This window comes from Epinephelus lanceolatus, chromosome 6 (assembly GCF_041903045.1).
Source record: "Epinephelus lanceolatus isolate andai-2023 chromosome 6, ASM4190304v1, whole genome shotgun sequence".
In the NCBI taxonomy this organism is placed as follows: Eukaryota; Metazoa; Chordata; class Actinopteri; order Perciformes; family Serranidae; genus Epinephelus; species Epinephelus lanceolatus.
The window spans coordinates 1,658,436-1,678,777 of record NC_135739.1 but is presented as its reverse complement, the minus strand read 5'-3'; the positions used below and the strand labels follow the sequence as shown (position 1 = coordinate 1,678,777).

At 42.9% G+C, this 20,342-nt stretch overlaps 1 protein-coding gene across 4 annotated transcripts in view; it reads left to right on the top strand.

Moving 5' to 3' along the window:
• patj (PATJ crumbs cell polarity complex component) overlaps positions 1-19,945 on the top strand; it is a 223,032-nt gene extending 203,087 nt beyond the window's left edge. For 3 of the 4 annotated variants that reach the window (XM_078168435.1, XM_078168433.1, XM_078168434.1), the window contains 10 exons: positions 1,308-1,501; positions 1,764-1,911; positions 2,611-2,697; positions 3,618-3,789; positions 4,726-4,763; positions 6,471-6,593; positions 8,091-8,195; positions 10,615-10,718; positions 10,807-10,930; positions 12,767-19,945. In XM_078168435.1, the coding sequence (XP_078024561.1) occupies positions 1,308-1,501; positions 1,764-1,911; positions 2,611-2,697; positions 3,618-3,789; positions 4,726-4,763; positions 6,471-6,593; positions 8,091-8,195; positions 10,615-10,718; positions 10,807-10,930; positions 12,767-12,913 (1,242 nt within the window). In that variant the 3' untranslated portion in view covers positions 12,914-19,945. The remainder of the gene's footprint in view (positions 1-1,307; positions 1,502-1,763; positions 1,912-2,610; positions 2,698-3,617; positions 3,790-4,725; positions 4,764-6,470; positions 6,594-8,090; positions 8,196-10,614; positions 10,719-10,806; positions 10,931-12,766) is intronic. The other variant, XM_033621590.2, reaches the window with a different exon arrangement.
• The last annotated feature ends 397 nt before the right edge of the window (positions 19,946-20,342 follow it).

Below are 20,342 nucleotides of genomic sequence, written 5' to 3'. Positions count from 1 at the left end.
TAAGAGGAATATTGGATTTCTCTGCAACGCTAACTTTTTAGCACATTAGCTAACGTTAGCTTCCATAGCAAAACAAACAAGTGTGGTCCTCCTTTGTAAGATTGGCTTCCTGTGACATCATCCATCCACTGAGTGAGAGCATACGGGTCGGCCAGTCTGGTCCCGTTGGTCAGTGTTTACTTATTCCAGTAACACTGGCGGTCCCGGAGAGTGAGTGACCTGACATGGTGCGTTGGTAAATTCAGTCTGACGCTCTACACTAAAATGAGAGCCCTGTTGGTGGAAGAAACGCAGCGTTATATTTCTACATGAATGAACCAACGGTTAAGTTAATCACACATTCACTCCGCTCGGCGCTCTGCTGCTCCGTCTCCACAGACAGAGTGTCCAGAGTGCGCTCTGCCACTCTGAGAGTGCGCTGCTCTGGATAACCCAACGCTACATTCAGACAGCGCTCCCAATTTATCAACGCTCCAGTTTGTGTCAGAGTGCGCTCCCACACTCACAATGAGTGTTTCTGAACGCACCACTCACATCATCTTCCTCCATCGTCTAAAACAAGACAACACAACTTGTTAGCTAGCGCTAGCTAATGTCTGTGGAGAACTGTTTTGCCTCCAGCTAAGCCCCGCCCACCAAAAAACATCACACTGTTCACTAACAGTAGAAGAGTCTATAATCTTTATTGCACAACAGCACTGCAGTTAAACTACTCTGTTCCTCAGTACAACTGTTCATTGCTGTTTTAATATTCAGTTGATGCTCACAGTAAATCTGGACACTACAGGTACTAAGACTGTTGCTCATTAACCTACTAATATTAATGTTAGCACTAACAGTACTGATGATACTCAAACTGCAGTATTTTGATAGATGGATGGTAAACGATGAGTTTCTGCTTTAAAATCAGTCGATTAAATCACAGACTGATCAATGTCTCCCTCTGCTGGACAAACACTGATCTACTCAAGTACTGCCCTTTATTACAATTTTAAGTTTGTTGTACTTTGAGTATTTCCATTTTATTGTTATTGTTATAGATGAAACTACACAGAGTCATTAAAATGAGCTCCACCTTTACCAGCTGCAACATGAAACTGATCAACACATAAATGCATCAATAATTATAAAACAGTAATCAGTGGTTTGAGCCCAGAGGACTGAAACTCTACAGTTTTTGTGAGATTTTTTTCTTCCTCAGAAATGTCTCCACAAAGTCCTGTGAGACGTTACATCGCAGACGCTTGAGGTTTTCACCAATCCTGTGTGCATGTAATGGCTTGTAACGGAGTATTTCCACTCTCCAGGTGAACGGGGTGGACCTCCGCGGGGCGTCACACGAGGAAGCCATCGCTGCCCTGCGTCAGACGCCGGCGAAGGTTCGTCTGATGGTGCTGAGGGACGAGGCTCAGTACAGAGACGAAGAGAACCTGGACGTCTTTAAGGTGGAACTGCAGAAGAGGAGCGGCAGAGGGCTGGGACTCAGCATCGTCGGGAAGAGGTCCGCCTTAAAACACACACTCGCACACATCTTCACAATACTGTGTGTTGTTTGTTAAAATCATTCACTTGTACATTTACACAAGTTCTGTACTTTGGTGCAGTTTTGAATGACTTCAGTACCTCCATCCTTTTGTTTCTTTATACTTTGACTTAGCAACAATTTGTGAGCGCATAACGAGTACTTTTACTCTTTGTGCTTTATGTGATGATGTCAACACTTTTACTGTGTGTGTGTGTGTGTGTGTGTGTGTGTGTGTTAGGAGTGGCAGTGGTGTGTTTATCTCTGATGTGGTCAGAGGGGGCGCCGCTGAGCTGGACGGTCGTCTGATGCAGGGAGATCAGATCCTGTCGGTCAACGGAGAAGACACGAGACACGCCTCCCAGGAAACCGTTGCCGCCATACTGAAGGTAAAACACACACCTTTACAGCACGTTCTAGGGGGGCGGAGCACTCGTTCAATTCTGGGCTGATACAGATGTTTTGTCACTGTTGTTGTTTATTTTGTTTTTGTTGTTATTTATTCCCCCTTTTTGCCATAGAAACAAAAAAAATCTCGTTATAAAAAATAACTGAGCTGTTTTAAAGAACAGTTGACCGGCTCTATAATTTGTCCATCGTGCTGTGTAGACATGAAGAAGACTCATGACCGCGTCCTTCGGGGGTCTTGTTTGGGGTACTGCGGGAGTACAGGGTACCGGGGTCGCTGCTACAGTTTAGGGACCTCAGAATTGCATCTCTGCTTTTCGCAGATGATGTGGTTCTGTTGGCTTCATCACACTGTGACCTCCAGCATGACCTGGGGCGGTTTGCAGCGGAGTGTGAAGCGGTCAGGATGAGAGTCAGCACCTCCAAATCTGAGGTCATGGTTCTCTGGAGCATACAGCTCCAACTGGAGGAGTGCCCCCTCTGGGTTGGGAGATTTGCGGACAGGCCGGTGGATGGAGAATATCAGCAGATAGCGATGTGCAGCCAATAAATCGGTGCATCTGGAATACAATCTGATAAACTGAACCTCTTCGTGGTCTTTACCGTGTGTTTGTACACAAACCTGAAACTAAAGCAAGTGTGTAAGCTCTGTAATGTGTGTGTGTGTGTGTGTCCTGCAGTGTGCTCGGGGTCCGGTCCTGTTGGAACTCGGACGACTCAAACCTGCATCCTGGATCTCATCCAGACGCAACTCACAAGGAAGCCAGGTGTGTGTGTGTGTGTCTTTGTGAGAACCAGTTTGATTTTGAACCTAGAGCGTACGACCATGTCGTTTGGTCCTCACCTCTTTATGGAGCTGTTTGAGGGTTCAGCTTCAGTTTGAAGTCCAGTTCAGGTTCACAACGAGATGAGTTGAAACAAACAACTACTGTCAACGCTCCGTTCTGTAATGTTGTAAAAATCTGCTGGCTCACAGGAAGTGACCACCATGAGACGGCGTATCATCTCTAGTCAACAACTCTCTGTGCTTCTGATCTGTAACGTTGACAGGAAGTGACCGCCATGAGACGGCGTATCATCTCTAGTCAACAACTCTGTGTGCTTCGTTCTGATTTGCATCTTTTCAGACTTATTTTGTGGCTGAATATAATTTGTAGCTTCTTAAAATCTGAATGAGGATAGTGATAGTGAGATACTGGCTACAGTGATGAAACAAAACCAGCATCAGATGGACTGTATTCATAATCAATACGCCACAATAATATAAATAACCAGCGCCAACACACCGTCTGCAGTCATTAGCTGATTGGCTGTTGAAACAGAAACAGAATACGTGCTTTAAAACCAGCCGCCTGTAATTTGACCAGCTGAGTGTCAGGTGACACCATCAGCCGGCTTCTCTAAAGTTTTCTTTTAGGAACATAATCTGCAGCTGACATCAGGTAATAAATCACAATATATAATGCTATATATTTTATCGCAACACGTTAAAAGTCGCAGTAATATCGTATCGTGGAGCCTCTGGTGATTCCCACTGTAAACATGCCAGAGTCAACAAGAACTTGTGCGCACAAATGTTTTTATAATCAGATACTGTGACGCAGAAAATGACAAAACAAACAAGCTGTTTATTTGTAAACAGACGACATCAACAAATTAACAGAACGTGTCTCTGTCTTTGTCTCAGATGAGTCATGTGAGCGGGAACAGCTCAGGTGTTGTGGCTCCGCCCCTCAAACACACCTCAACATCATGTGACGTCGTGACCTCAGACCTCCCGACCTCCACCAGCCCCGCGCCCCTCAACAACAACAACACCAAGTCCAGCAGTGACATCACTTCCTCCTCTAACAGCACAGGTTGAGTCAACTTCCTGCATGTTTGAGCTCATCAGGAGCTGTCGTATATGAAGAGTTCTGCACTTCCTGTTTGGATTTAAGAGTTTCTTTAACTGTTTAAAAAAAAGCTGAGACGTTACTACGGATCATTTAAGCCTGAGTTTGTGTGTTGAAGCGTTCAGTTACTGTGTGTGTGTGTGTGTGTGTGTGTGTCTGTGTGTCTGTGTGTCTGTGTGGTAGCAGTGCTGTAGGCATTAAAGAGTTGAGTCCAGAGGTGAGGTCAGTTAATGGATTATTACAGGTTTCTAATGGGTTTTCTAAATAGTTAATAGTGTTAAAGGGTTAAAATAAAAGTATACCAGATTGAATTTTCATGTCAGTTGAGGCCACATGAAGGTTTATATTTATGGCTCGCTCTCATGCTATTCAACAGCAACTGTTTAAAGCAGCGGTTCCCAACAGGTGCAGCCACAGGGTCCAGATTCCTCCTCAGTCATTAGTTCAAGGTCCACACAGTTTAATACATTCAGCGTCATACCTGCGTTTGACCATGTTGTCAAGCTAGTCACTCACTCTATGGCAGGAAACGGCCCTTCAAAATAAAAGCTCTGTGCCTTCAGAATGAACCCATGACCCACTTTTGGACCGTGACCCATCAGTTGGGAACCACTGCTTTAAGGTCTTTTAATTTGGTTTTAAAAGTTTAATTGTTTAATTCATCAATTAATTTTCTAATAAGTTTTCCGTGTGTTTTAAGAAGTCAGAAAAAAACTTTGTTTAAGGTGCAGCTTCACCAAAATGTCAGTGTTGCATGTTTTTTCATGGCATTACAGACCATAATATTATATAATGTAATATGATATAAGATGTGATGTTTATAGACACACTTCAGTTTTAATCTCTGGCTGGTTAAATGTTATTTTTTCTCTTTTTCTTTGTGTGTGTGTGTGTGTGCAGGCGTCGATGCTGGCATCCGTACGGTGGAGATCATGAGGGTAAATGTAAATGTATATATGTAGCAGAGAGCACACACTAGGTCTCATTCATGAAACGTGAGGAGAACGAATTTGTGTGTAAACTGTTGGCAGAAGGAAATTTACGTGTATTTCAGCATTCATCAACATGTTAGTAGCTCCGATCTTTTTCGTAGATGCTAAAAAAATCTACACCTGATTCTGACTGCTCGTCATGCTCGTGTTTAAATAAGGAATGCACACAAATGTTGCTTGTCATGATTTCAAATTACAGTACGCAGATTTTGTTGATTATAGCGCCCCCTTTGGTCAAAGTGGGATGACACCCACAGCCTGGTGTCGTAAAATTCCGACTGCAGCCGGCATTCGGCTTCATTCGTAAAATCTCAACTGCAGCCGGCACTTACCGCATGCATTTGTTTTGGAGAGCGAGAGGAAAATCATAAATGTTCTGGTGTAGCTCTAATTTCTTATAAACTGAGGACAACTGCCTGCTGTATGTTTGTGTTCATGGTCACAGTCACAGATAATTTTGTGGCGTTTGTTGTAACGTTACTAGACAAAAGCGGCTCACATCAGCTAACGTTACATTTAGCTTGCTTATAACATCCATGTTGTCATATATTGAAGTGAAACAATGTCTAACAAGTTGCGGTATATTCTCTAAATAAAAACAAAAAATACATACCTGTCGATTAGGAAAAGGGCCAACTCGGGATCAGTTTTAAAACCTTTCAAATCTCTCAGCTCTCTGCACTTGGTGAATGCCCGACCGAGGTTTACACGCGTTTGGACTCGAGTCCTGTCACTGTCCTGTTTAGCCTTCTTCTGTTCTTCTGTTCTTTTTCTTTTAGATGGTGCTCCTTCTTTATCCGCCATGACATCAAAAGTACAACCAAGCCCTTATAGATACATCTGGTAAAACTGTTGTGTTCAGCAATGCCCGTTGCGTGCCGCTTACTCAAAGAACACTCTCTGTAAACACGGCTCTTCTTCTTCTCTCAATTTATTGGCGGATCGTAAACAACTTCCAGGTGCATACCACCACCTACTGTACAAGAGTGTGCAATGTGTCTGAAATCATTCACTACTCCCTACTACATGTCATTTAGCCTGTTTCTTAAATTCTACTTGTAAACACGGCTCCTTCTTCTTCTGTGGTTTAATGGCTGTGGGCTGCTGCGGGCGTGCAGACTTACTTCCGCCTCCGGGTGCCGTATTCTATATTATAGAGAAAGGCTTTTTTGTCTCTGTTGGGTTCAAATAAATATATGGATCTTCAAGGGGGGGTGATACGAACTAGGGACGGTTTTATTAATGGTAAAACGTTCCGCACAGCTGCTTTAACACTTAATATAACACGTACATCACCTTCTGAGTTTGACTGACTGCTCCAGTGGAGGTGTGTCGTGGTCTCATCTGACAGAGAGGTCTCTGTGATGATGTAAGCAATGTGCTCGTCTGCAGCTGTGACTGGGCGGAGCCTTCTCCTGTAGCTGTTGTGGGTTTTGTGTGTGATAAACAGAGATCTGTGTGGGTAAATGAGACCCTAAAAAAGAGGCTGGATCATGGGGAGTACCACCAGTTGGTCCAGGAGCTTCTCCTCCATCATGGAGTTAAGAACCATTCAGTAGGAAGTTAGAAAATGAGGCTTCATTTTCTCTCAGGCGTCCCCTGAAGAGAGTCTTCACTATAACGTCTTTGTTTCCTCCATCTGTCCCCCCTCAGGGTGTCAGTGACTCCCTTGGGGTGAGTATAGCCGGAGGGAAGGGCAGCCCGCTGGGTGACATCCCCATCTTCATCGCCATGATTCAGGCCAATGGAGTCGCTGCCAAGACGCACCGTCTCAAGGTAGATTAAGGTCCCGTCTACACGTGTACAGATATTTTTAATAAAACAGATATTTTCTTGTTTTTGGGAGAGAGTTACTGCCTCGCAAGGGAGTTCAAGTATCTCAGGGTTTTGTTCACAGTGAGGGTAGAATGGAGCGTGAGATGGATCAGCGGTTTTGTGCGGCTTCTGCAGTGATGTGGGCGCTGCGCCGGACCATCATGGTTCAGAGGGAGCTGAGCCAGAAGCCAAAGCTTTCCATTTCCTGGTCCATCTCCGTCCCAACCCTCACCTATGGTCATGAGCTCTGGGTAGTGACTGAAAGAATGAGATCACAGATACAAGCGTCTGAAATGAGTTTCCTCTGTAGGGTGTCTGGGCTCAGCCTTAGAGATAGGGGGAGGAGTCAGACATCTGGAGGGAGCTCGGAGTAGAGCCGCTGCTCCTTCATGTTGAGGTGGTTCAGCATCTGATCAGGATCCTCCTGGGCGCCTCCTGTTAGAGGTGTTTTGGACACGTCCCACTGGTAGGAGGCCCCGGGGCAGACCCAGAACACACTGGAGGGATTATATATCTCATCTGGCCTGGGAACACCTTGGGGTCCTCCAGGAGGAGCTGGAAAGTGTTGCTGAGGAGAAGGACGTCTGGGGTGCTTTGCTCAGCCTGCTGCCTCCGTGACCCGGCCCTGGATGAAAATGGATGGATGGATATTTTCTTCTACTTTTTGTCTGATGCAAACAGAGTGTTAGGTCACTAAAACAGAGATTTTTGAAAATGCATTTAAAGATGCAGATTATTGGACATGTAAAACAAAGATCACAACGATGATCTCCGTAATTCTTGCATGTCAGTGATTTGTGTAATGAGCATGCTCCAGAAACAACAACAATGCCGGACTAATGTTTGTAATGTTTTGTCAGGACTGCTTGGTCTAAAGAATCCTTCACATGTAACCTCAGCACTACAGCACCACCTCACGGACGAACAGAGGTGTGTGCTGCACCCAGTGTTATCTGGTCCGCCAGGAACAGCGGTTTTGGATCTGACCCGTTCGAACCAACAGATGGTCAGACAATTTCCAGACTAGGATTGTTGTTGATGAGGACTGGAAGGAAAAGTGTTGCATGTCCAGAGCATCACTCGTACCACCTCGGTCATTATATCGAAAGGGAATCAACAGTGATGAGATCTCTAGATGTCGTTTTGAAAACGATAATTATAGGCTGTGCCCTTTATTTGCAACAAGAGGAGACTGCAGAGGACAGCTGACACAGGCCAGTGTTTAGAGTCGTTTTTGAGTTGCAGAGTGTACAGATGTTTTTAAAACAAAAGCAGTATTTACAGAGGTGTTTTTTAAAAATGGAGTGGGAAAATATCTGTCTTTAAAAATGTCTGTGTTCGTGTAGACGTGTGTTTTCAGACTGTTATAATGATCCATCCTGTGTGGGATTACATGACACCCAATGACACCACGGATGAAATAAGAATGTGTGTGTGTGTGTGTGTGTGTGTGTTCAGGTGGGCGACAGGATCGTCAGTATTAACAGTCAGTCTGTGGACGGTCTGTCACACAGCGAGGTCGTCACCATGCTGAAGAACAGCTATGGAAACATCAGCCTGCAGGTAACACTGACGCCACTGTGTTCTCACTGCCTCTGCTGTGTGCGTGTGTGTGTGTGTGGTCCAGCAGGTTGACTGTTGTGTGTGTGATAGCAGCAGAACTAATGAAGCTCCTTCAGCCTGCAGCACAGAGACTCTGATAACAGACTGAGTTGATATCTGGCTGTTTGTCCAAAGGCTCTGAGACAGGTCTGTCTGTCTGTCTGTCTGTCTGTCACACAGGCAGGTGTTTTACCTGGCTCTCTGCTTTACTTTGCTAACTTCTGTTTGTTAAGTCCAGTTCAGACCAAAGATTGTTGACGAGACAAAAACAGTTTCAGAACGTCACAGAGAAAAGTGTCAGCGGTGTGAACTGGCCGGTCTGAGCTTGACTCAAGCCGGCTGATGGTGTCACCTGACACTCAGCTGGTCAAATGGCCGGCAGCTGGTTTTAAAGCACGTCACCTGTTTCAACAGCCAATCAGCTTGTAGTGAAATCCGCTGGTCAAGTCAAAATGACCACAGACGGTGCTCCATCCCCACCGAGCCCTCTGTTTCTGTCCTCACGATGTGCCGGTGTCAGATGGTGGATTGCCACAGTATGTGTGGCTGGTTATTTATATTATTGTGGTGTATTGATTATGAATACAGTCCATCTGATGCTGGTTTTGTTTCATCACTGTAGCCAGTATCTCACTATCACTATCCTCATTCAGAGTTTAAGAAGCTACAAATTATATTCAGCCACAAAATAAGTCTGAAAAGCTGCAAATCAGAACAAAGCACAGAGAGTCGTTGACTAGAGATGATACGCCGTCTCATGGTGGTCACTTCCTGTCGACGTTACAGATCAGAAGCACAGAGAGTTGTTGACTAGAGATGATACGCCGTCTCATGGCGGTCACTTCCTGTTGACGTTACAGATCAGAAGCACAGAGAGTTGTTGAGTAGAGATGATACACCGTCTCATGGCGGTCACTTCCTGTCGACGTTACAGATCAGAAGCACACAGAGTTGTTGACTAGAGATGATACGCCGTCTCATGGCGGTCACTTCCTGTCAACGTTACAGATCAGAAGCACAGAGAGTCGTTGACTAGAGATGATACACCGTCTCATGGTGGTCACTTCCTGTGAACCAGCAGCTTTTTACAACGTTGCAGAACAGAGCGTTGACAGTAGTTGTTTGTCTCATCGTGACTCTTTGGTCTGAGCTGGACTTTAGTTTTGTTGATAAAGTTGTTCCATCAGTGTTAATATAGTTGAATTTGTGAGCAACAGATTAAACACAGATTTCTGAAGCTCAGATTATTCTGCGTCTCCGTGAAGGGACGGCATGGTTTAAATCTTTCATGATGTGAAAGTTTTAGGAAGTGAACTGTGAGAAAACAGTAAATCTGAGGGCTGTACCACGAAGTGAGATCAGTGGCTCAGTGACGTATGTTGAGTCTAAAGCCAGAGTTTTCCGTCCTACTAAGGTGGTACTTTTTAACTTGGCTAAATCACCATGGTAACTGATGCAGCAGACCTAACCTGGTCAATGTTTCACACTTTTTTCATTTATTATTTGTGTTTTAAACATATTTAGAAACATACTGACGTTCTGTAAGAAAAAGATAATTAGATTGATGTTCATACTGCAGTAGTTTAATAAAACACTTCCATAAAGCAGTTTGACCTGTGAGACAGATTAAAAACAGGAAAGTCTGCAGCCTGTTGAGCAGATTCAGATAGAAGACGTTTGTCCTCCAGTAATTAAACTGGGTAAAGCATATATTAGCATTGACCTGAGCTGTAGTGGTGTATTTATGCTGTAAACACAACAACATGGCAACAAAACAACACAAACTACATTGTACTGCTGAAGAAGCGATGCTTCTGAATCATTTCCTGTGGACATAGAGGCCTGAAATGTATTTGTTATTAACCATGTGTTCTCTCAGACAACTGGTTGTGTTGCAAACGAACTGTTCACATACTTGCCTTCGTACTAACTGTGTTCCTGGAGTATCCACGAGAGGGCACACTGATAACTCTGACGGATTTGCATGATGTCAACAATAAACACAGCGACACCAGCAGATGTGACGACACGAGGTTACTAGTTAGTTCTCAGATCACTGCAGAAGACGCAACAGCAGCACCATCGTAGATGGAACATAAGATCCCTGCATGTTTGTTTCTCACACTGCCTCCACCACCCTTTGTGTGTGTACTGCAGAAGAGTAGTGTTCATTTCGTGCACAACCAACGCTCAGAGCAGGCGCAAGGCAGCCATCATGTGCACACGAACACATAGTTAAAAGCTGGATCCTGTGTACAGCACATGCTCAGTCTGACTCCTACAATCAGTGGAGGTTCCCTTTAAATTTCATAAATTCAGTTCAGTTAAATCAGCTGATATGCTGTGTGTGTGTGTGCGTGTGTGTGTGTGCGTGCATCAGGTGGTAGCGGACACCAACATCAGTGCCATCGCCACTCAGGTGGAGAGTTTGTCCAGCAGCTCCAGTCTGTCAGCCAACACTGACACACACACAGTGGAGCCAGAGTGAGTACACACACACACACACACACACACACACACACACACACACATAACGACAGGTGTATCTGATCCCCCTCCTCCTCGTCCTCAGGGGCCCGCAGCCCCGCAGCATCAGTCTGGAGAAAGGCTCCGAGGGACTTGGCTTCAGCATCGTGGGAGGATTCGGCAGTCCACATGGAGACCTGCCCATCTACGTCAAGACCGTCTTCAGCAAGGTCAGAGCCAGGCTAGCTGTTTGCACCTGAGTCAAGTCTTTATACTAAGCTAAGCTAACCTAACCAGGTCTGGATTTTACACAGACATGAGCCTGATATCCATATGAGAACTCTCACAGAAAGAGTCTGAACATAAAGTTCCTCCTCACTTCTCAGTGACCAGTGTTAACCAGTCATTTACTAAAACAGGCTGGATCTAGGAGAAAAAAAAAACTTCAGTAAAGTGTAAATCGGTTGCTAGGAAACATCTGTAGCATCACTTCCAAACACACAGGCTGTGTCTGAAATCATTCACTCATTCACCCCTCCATAGGGAGCTGTATGTAGAGCACTACACACTGAGCTCATCTGCAGCATGAAAAAACTCTCAGACACTCAGGTCATTTTCTCGGCGCCGTTAATGACGTCATTGCTGTCATACAGTTGACCTATGGCTAAGCCACACCCCCTCCACTCACTCGGACAAACTATCAACATTCAGTGAGCGGCGCTATGGCAGGTGTCACAGTACACGGCATTTCACAGGAGGCAACTGATGATTTTTGGAGACATAACGATCAGATGTCATTGAGAAGTAACCAAAAGGGCCTAAACTACGCATTGGAGGGATATATTCATCATTTTATTGTTGAGAAGGTCGATGAAAAGCTTAAATTACAAGCCAAAATTTACAGGTCACAGTGTACGCTTGTGAACCGCATCTGGTTGCCGTCACCATCAAAGACAACAAGTTAAAGTGCCACTGAAGTTAAGGTTTTTGGCTCAGAATATGAGAAAAGGATAACGGCCTTTTTACCATCTTTACCAAGAGTGTCTCTCCGTTAGTTTGGTGCTACAGTATTTACACTGAATCATTCAGCATAACGTTTGCCAACCTTTGTTATCTCTGCCATTACAGATAAGTTAATGAAGCTAAGCTCCAGAAGTTAACGTTAGCTTAACTAGAGCCCTTTGGACAACAGCTAACAATGATGTACGATCACCAAAGTACAAAACTAGAACAAAATAGGCTAATGAACTCCCAGTAAACAAGGTGACATGATGAACAACGCAGCTAGGAGCTAACGTTAGGCTAACTTTAGCTAACGTTAGCTAGAGATGTTAAAGATAACTTTATATTTCTTTCCAGCAAAGTGACAATATGTTGCCTCAAACACAATGTTGACTTACCTTAGAACAGATGTAGACATCATTGTTAATCTTATTCACGTTGAGTTGATGTTGTGGTCTAACGTTACCACACAACTTTATCCAAAGGAGACACTTTTCTCGGTTGAGATGTGGTTTAGAGTGTAAAAAATACACCTGGTCGCCCAGCCTCTCAGGATACCTTGTGTCAGAGTTGCATGTACCCCATGCACACCGTTTGACCATTTTTAAACTTCAAATCTCAGAAAAAGTTCATAAAACTGAACAAAACTGACTTTCTGTGATGCATTTCAATGGACGTCCAGGCAGAGAATGTCCCAGTGTATGGGAATGGCTATACGCACTGTGATTGGCTCATCGCGTTTGAGGGCGGGGCTTAGCCATAGGTCAATTAAAACATGTCATATCAACGTCGGCTGATGAACCATCCATAACAAATTCTGGTAGCAGTGACCCATCTTGCTAACATTAGCTAGCATTGTTAGCCCTCTTCTGCACAGTAACTGTGAAGAACTAAAGAGGATCAGTTGCTGATTTATTTTGATCTCAGGCCGTCACTTTCAGTCCGTAGTTTTACAACATGAAGTTTAGCATAATCAGAGCTGTGATCATAACTTTTGTTCTTGATGAATGTTGATGGCTGAGCTAAACAGACTTGAGAGTGGACTCAGATGGCGTGTGTTTCAGGGTGCGGCGGCGGTGGACGGGCGTCTAAAGCGAGGCGACCAGATCCTGTCAGTGAACGGAGAGAGTCTGCAGGGAGCGACGCACGAGCAGGCGGTTGCCATCCTGAAGAAACAGAGAGGAACCGTCACACTGGACGTCCTGTCATAACACACACATACCTGCATGCACACACACACACACACACACACATGAACTGAGATTCCTGTGATTTCACACACTTTGACTCTTGGACTACAAATCATCGTGAACTTCCCAACATGCAAAAAAAAAAAGAAAAAGAAACAGCATCAGACGGTGCGCGCACACACACACACACACACACACACACACACTTCCTGTGGGGTGAAACCAGTACACACTGATGCCAGTGAAACTCTTCGCAGCATGGCCACTTTAATATCTGAAGCAGAGTTTCTCAACCCGGGGGGCGGGGCCTCAGGTGAGCTCACCTGATACGTAGCTGTGGTCGTGATAAAATCTGAGGATGATGATTAAGGATAAAGATCTTGACTGCTCAGCTGATTGTGGTATCTCAACAACTACTGGACGTGCTGCAGGAATGAGTTAGAATTTTAGCACTTCCTGTTCCCTCGTCACAACATCAGTGGGTTTTTTGAGATTGTGTTTTTGGCTGGATGTCTGAAATAAGGTCTGTGGTTAACACGAGCTGAAGAGACGTTTAATTCTATGACATAAAATACATCAGTAACACCCCACTCAGTAATTTAGAAGCTTTTATGTGTCTCAAAAAAGGCGATAGCTAACAAGTGGCTAAACAAGTCTATAAAACGTCATCATGTCGAGCGCAGCTTTACAGCCTCGTTGTGGAGGCAGCGTTTTAGTCATGTGACCCTGGTGTAGCTTGCTTGAACCCAAATGTTTGATTTTTATTTCAGGTTATGGTGTTTGTTAGTGGAGATCATCACACTGAACAAAACCTGTATCATAAACGTTTGTCACAGAGCTTTTTTTCTGCAGATATCCAAAATCTAATGGAAAAATCCCGTTGACATTTTGACGAGGGAACCAGGGTGACGCTAACTTCCACATCAGCCAATAAAAAACACATCATCCCTGCTGCAGCAGCTCATATTTTTGCTCCCCAGATGATGGTTTTTAAATATTTTGAAAAACCCTTCCCCGTACACAAGACACAAATCCAATGTGCATATTATGGTAAAATTTCCTCCGGACATTCGTCTTCTTTGTCTCTTTTTGTGTCGTCACAGTTGTGAAGTATTTTCAGAATATTCTATTTTTAGTGAAGAATTGCAGCACAATGGGAGGAACCTCCCTGTCTGTCTCTACTCTCTCCCCGTGTCTTATATTTGGCTTCACGGCTGACGGGGCTGAGCTGTCCTCCCCTCTGTCTGTGAGCAGTCCACATCCCCTTCATCATCATCATCATCATCACCAGCCACCTGAGTATTACTATCTGACCTGTCTCAGTTATGTAATGATACTGTGCGCCCTGTTTCTGTCTTGGATGGATGAATGTGTTCCGCAGGTAACGCAGCGTTTCCTTCTCTGCTTCTTGGCTTAGGTTTACTCTCTAAAGGCTTTGACAGATGTGAAATTAGAATTAACGCGCTCTATTTGTATGCCTTTGCGCACCAGTAAAGTTTGACCTCTGATCTCCGAAATCCAATCAGTTCATTGTTTTGTCCAAGTGAACATTTGTGCCAAATTTGAAGAAGTTCCCACACGGTGTTCTTAAGATATCGCATTTATGAGAATGAGACAGACAAGGTACACAGTGACCTTGACCTTTGACCTATGACCTCTAAAAATGAATCAGTTAATCGTTGAGTCCAAGTGGACGTTGGAGACAAATATCCAAAAATTCCCTCAAGGTGTTTTTCAGATTCCATGTTCACAAGAATCAAATAGATGCAAGGTCACAGTGACCTTTGACCATTAAAGTCTGATCAGTTCATCGTTGAGTCCAAGTGGACATTTGTGCCAAATCTGAAGAAAGTCCCTTGAGGCATTTTTGAGATATCGTGTCCATAAGGATGGAATGAACAGATGTACAGCTGTTCATATTTAGGTACGTACAGACGTACGGACAACCTAAAAACATAATGCTTCCGACCACAGCTGTCACCAGCATAAAAATGCAATTTTTTTTTTAATTTTTCGGAGTCAGTGTGCAAACATGATTGACACAACGTGAGGTCATATTTATTTTTAAACATTCGAAAATTCTGGACGAAAAAAAGCTGTGCTGTGGCCTGAACAGTAGGAATAAAACTAATTTTCAACTCATGTCTTCACCCCAGTTTTTGCTGCCTGGAACCAACTCACAACTTCCCATTGACTTTCAGTCTAATGTTTATCATGTTCACAGGCTTCGTTAAATAATGCTAATGTTAGCTAATTGGCACTAAACACAAAAAGGAGAAATTTGCAGGTATTTGTTCAAAAAGTAAATTATTTGGACACATTATGGTGGTGACCTTATAAACATTTATCAAAGTTTTTAGAATCAAAACATTTAATCAAAGAATTGATTAGTCGAAATAAATTAAACGTAAATATTTGGTGGTTATTGGTGATCATATGTTTTTGATAATCTACAGCCGTAGCTGGAGGCGTTATATTTTCAGGTTGTCCGTCTGTCCCATTCTTGTGAACATGACATCCCGAGTGCACCTTCAGGGAATTGCTTCAGATTTGGCACAAACGTCCACTTGGACTCAACAATGAACTGATTAGATTTCGGGGGTCATAGGTCAAAGGTTGTTGCAGTTGTGACTTCATCTGTTGCATTCTGGTCATTGCGATATCCCAGTTATGCCTTGAGGGAATTTCTTCAGATTTGGCACAAACGTCCACTTGGACTCAAGGATAAACTGACCAGAATTTTGTTGTCGAAGGTCAAAGGTTACAATTAGTCGTAGCCCTTAAATTAAGTACAGTTTAGCTTGTGAGGAATGTGAATATCTGAACTAAATCTAAAGGCACTCCATCAGTTGTTGAGATACTTGAACAACAATCGTCGACCTCACAGTGACACGAGGATCGCTAAAGTCAGCAGGATTCATCATCTGGGGAACATGAATGTCAAAATGTCAGATCTGTCCAACAGTTGTCAACGTGTTTCATATTCCTGCTGGTGTTTCAGAAATAGAGATATCTGACAGAGTAAACGTGTCTTCACGAACCAGAAGAGATTGAGAAACTCTGTTACTAGACAAACTATCAATTCAGAATATCATCTAAAAACAATCAATATGGAGTCACGAAGGCGTGACGTTTAAATCCAGCCTGCACTAGTTAATACAGTCGGACACACACAGACAGCACAGAGGTTTGTTTTCATGTTTATAATCCAGAGGAACAAAAGGGAAGTATTGTTGGTGAAAAGATGTGTTCTCTGACACTGCTGCTTACGTTAGCTTAGCATCTTCGCTGTGGTAAAAGGCTGGTTAGCTGTTAGCCACCGTGTAGCAGTTACTATATACGTGAAAACCACCGGAGAGGTGAGTGTGTAAACTGTAACGCGACTGATCGTTTCAGACCTCATCGACATCTGGTTTTTATTCTCCATTAAAGAAACAGCTGTTACGTATAAACAGCTGGTCATCAAAAAGGGACTTTTCATTTTTAAATTGGCACTAAATTTTGGCCATTTTCAAACACCGAATTAGCAACAGCGTTTTAAATTTTTATTTTTCTCGTATGTTGTGGGCTCATAAATGGTAAACTGAATTTCAGTTTGATTAAATTATTTCTTTGTAATATCGCCAGTCACAAAAATGTAGAATTAGGAAAAGGTAGGAAAGTCCACTCGTGGTCATCGTGGCGTGGATCATCCCTTATGGTCATTGTTTTCAGTCTTTACTTAAAAAAAAAAAAAAAAAAAAAGAACAACTAGGTGTTTACTGGTGTTTATTTGAAGATAAAATCAATGAAGGCTTGTTCTAGTTTGAACGTTAGACAATGGGAAAAAGTTGGAATAAACCATCAATAACACAAATCTGGCTAAAAACTAGTTTTGAGTACGTCCTGATCTGATTTGATCTCAGTCCTGTCACAATCACAAGAATAAAACCACAAATTTAACCAATCCCTGTGACTTCTGTGTGACTTTACAATTTTGTCCAATCGCTGCAACTTTACCAAAAATTTGATTATTTAAAATGGGTAAAACCTCACAAGCACAGTGGCAGAGCTAACTGTTAGCATCACACGGCTAATGTTACCCAACGGTTATTAATGTGAGTCGAGTCAAGTCGAGTTGTTTCAGTGTCGGATGTTTTACCGTTGCTGCGAGTCCTCTGCCCGAGCGTCAAAATATAACGAGTAGGGATGACATCATATATTACTGTGTTAGCTTGTGCTAACCGGGAAGAGAGAACAGGAGGAGGCTCTCACAGGGACGGCCTTTCAGGACGGTCCTTTTTGCAATTTCATTGTGGAAAAAAAAAGGGTACAAACATCGCAATATGCGTCGCAATTTTTTCAGAGGAGCAACCACGAAATCAGACATTTCAGGAGGTGAGAATCTGAAAGAGCCTGCAAACTCCTGGAGGGACGATTAATGGAAGTCAGAATGTGTAGAAACTGAAAACAATGAGCCATAAATAAACATGTAACAAACAACACTAAAATGTTTTTTCAGCATAGAAAAACTTGTTTTTTTGTAGTTACTTTTAATACAAATGTTTCCTGAAGTTTATCTTAGAATTTTTAGGGACTGTTCGTCATCATATGTGACAAATGCTTCCATCAGAAAAATGAAAATAAACAAATAACAGAATCAGAGCTTAAAATACTGATATTTCATCCAAATCACTTTCTTTACGTCTCATTTCAAATTTGGCCAAAAATAAATCATTTGCAGGACAGGAGTGAAAAACTGAGACTTTTTTCATCTCCAGGATTTCATCTTCAACTTTTAACTTTCAAACATCAAAGGGTGAGTTTTAAAAGTCATTAATGGTGGAGAGAGGGTCGAGCGTTTTCCTCCAGTCACTCAGGGAGGCTCAAGGAAAAATATTTGGAGCTTTGGGGAGGATCAAAATATAAAAAGCAAACAAAAGAAAAAGAAAAAAGCAATGAAGTCACACCCCCTCCCCTCCTCTGATGAATAAAGAACAGTCCCTTAATAAACATTTAATTCCTCACGCACACATTTTTCTTCCCGTCATGACTCACATACTGACACATAACATCATATAAATGTTAAATACTCACGTGTCTCCGTGGAGATGACTCTCAGGACTTGGTGGGCTTGGAGACCCCCTGTCGCCCCCGGCAACAGATACAGTGTCTTCCACATGATTGTTACCATGGAGAGAAAAACTATGAAAACGTGACTCCATGGAGATTTAGAATAATTAAAGGCTTTCTAGAAGCAGCGTGGAAAAAAAGCAACAGATGGACGTTCAGTAAAACTCTTGTTCTCTGACGTCTGCAGGGTTTGGTTAGCGTAGCTTAGCGAAAACACTGGAAGCTGGTGGAAACTGTTAGCCTCGCTCCTTCAAGAGACAGATACCCACCTCTCCCTTCTCAGCTAACAAACGTTGATCACACGTCTCAATTTAATCTTTTGGTCCTTTGGTACTTACACATAGAAGTACAAACAAACAGCCGCAGTCAGCGTTTCTGGGGTTAAGCTAGCATGGGCCGTTAAAACTGCGACATTTTATGACGTCTGCATTAAAAATAACCAACAGGTTTTATGATGATCGGACAGACGCGCAACGATTTACAATCAAATCTGTGCCGGGCCACGCTCCTCTGTGGCAACACTGTCGCTTCCTGTCGGTCAGCTGCAGAAACATGTTGGGGACATTTTAAGTTATTTGAACAAACCGTCATCGATTTATGGTCAAATTTTGCTCCAGGTCAGTGCAGCTGAAACTGGCAGCGCAGCCTGTTGACTGATTTCAAAATGATTTTACACACGTTGTCGAACACTATAACGAAGCATATCCTGCAAGTTTTGTGATGTTTGGAGAAACTTTCTCTGATTCATAGCCTTTGTGTAATGCCACACCACTGTATTACATGTGTTACGCCCCCTAGTGGTGGAATGAAAATTTCAGGGTATATTTCAGGTACTTGCACGGTTTAAGAGGAGCCGTCAAAAATGTGTTTTTCAAAAAATTAACAATTGCGGGAAATCATGTCAGGCGGAGCCTAGCGGTCCTTGAGGCTTTGTTGTAGAGCGCATTGAGCTGGACATGTCTGACAAATTTCAAGTCAATCTGATTTACGATGTGATGGGCGTGGCCTTTCCTAAATTAAACTTTATGGCCTTAGTTACAGCGCCACCATCAGGCTGATTGGCTTCATATTTCTTGGGCAGCATTTGCAGCTTTCAATCATTAGAGAAAACTGTTGACGATGTACCATCTCACGGGAATTTGAGAAAACATTTCTGAAGAAATAAATAAATTCGCAGAAAAACAAAACGGTTTTCAGCCCTTTGGCGTGAACTCCTCAACTTAGGGATTGAGATTCGATGAAATGCAAAATGAACTTCTTAGTTTAGACAGAGAACAAGAGGATTTACCAGCATGTCAGACTGTTGCTTGTAATCTTAAATTTTACAACATGAAGATAGTTGTGTGTTTGCAGAGTTTTGCTAACGTCTCGTCTGATACCGCAGTACTCTGTTCAGATATTTAGATGTGTAACTGAAGTATTTAGCAGCAGCTGTAGGCGTCAGAACGGAGAACAGATCCTGTACTTTAAACATATCAATCAAGTGCAAAATACTTTATGTTCAGCCTTTCTTTTGTCATAATTACTGTCTTAATTTTTGGTACTTTTATTTGTAGATGAACCTTAATTTATTTTTTTTGATTTTGCTGGAAATTAATGATGTATTTTGTTGTTGTTGTTTTAATGATGATGAGCAGCGATGTGTTTGTGCCACTGTCTGAAACCTCAATGGAAACCCTGCAGCTTTGGTTTGCCTTCACACAGCACTCAGTCAGAGGCGCTGCCAAAAACCAGCTGAGGTTGCACTTTATTTTACATCATTTCTCGATCATTTCCTCAGAAGCTTCCTGTCGTTTGGTACGATTTATAGAAGACACAGAGAGATCTTTTAGTCAGAGCACAATAAATGAATAATGAGTAGACTGAGCTTCTCTTTGAAGGAGATTCCTGTGGAAAAGTACGACTGCTTCAACTGCAAAAATAAAATTATCAGGACATAGAGTGTGAAAGTGGGAGGAATTATTTCATGTTCCAGATGTAAAAGTCTCATTCCTTTTTCCCATAGATAATGCTCCATGTTTTTTTGGCCTGAATTTGTTTCTGTTTAGTAAAACTGTCTCCGTTTAAAGTTTGCTGAATGAAGTGTGAGCAGCTCCTGTTTGCAGCAGATGTTCCAACAGCTGTCACTGGATCACTGTGATACTGAAGGAAACTTACTAACATGATGACTCTCAGGCAAGTCCTGCTGCCTCTTTTTATATGATGTCTAAGTGGATTTATGGACGTTTATTCTGGATGGACATCAGAGATAATGAAATCCTGAAAGTGTAAGTCACACACAATCTAAAAATGTGTGTTTCCTGTCTGTGTGTTCACATTTCACCGAGGTGTGACGAGG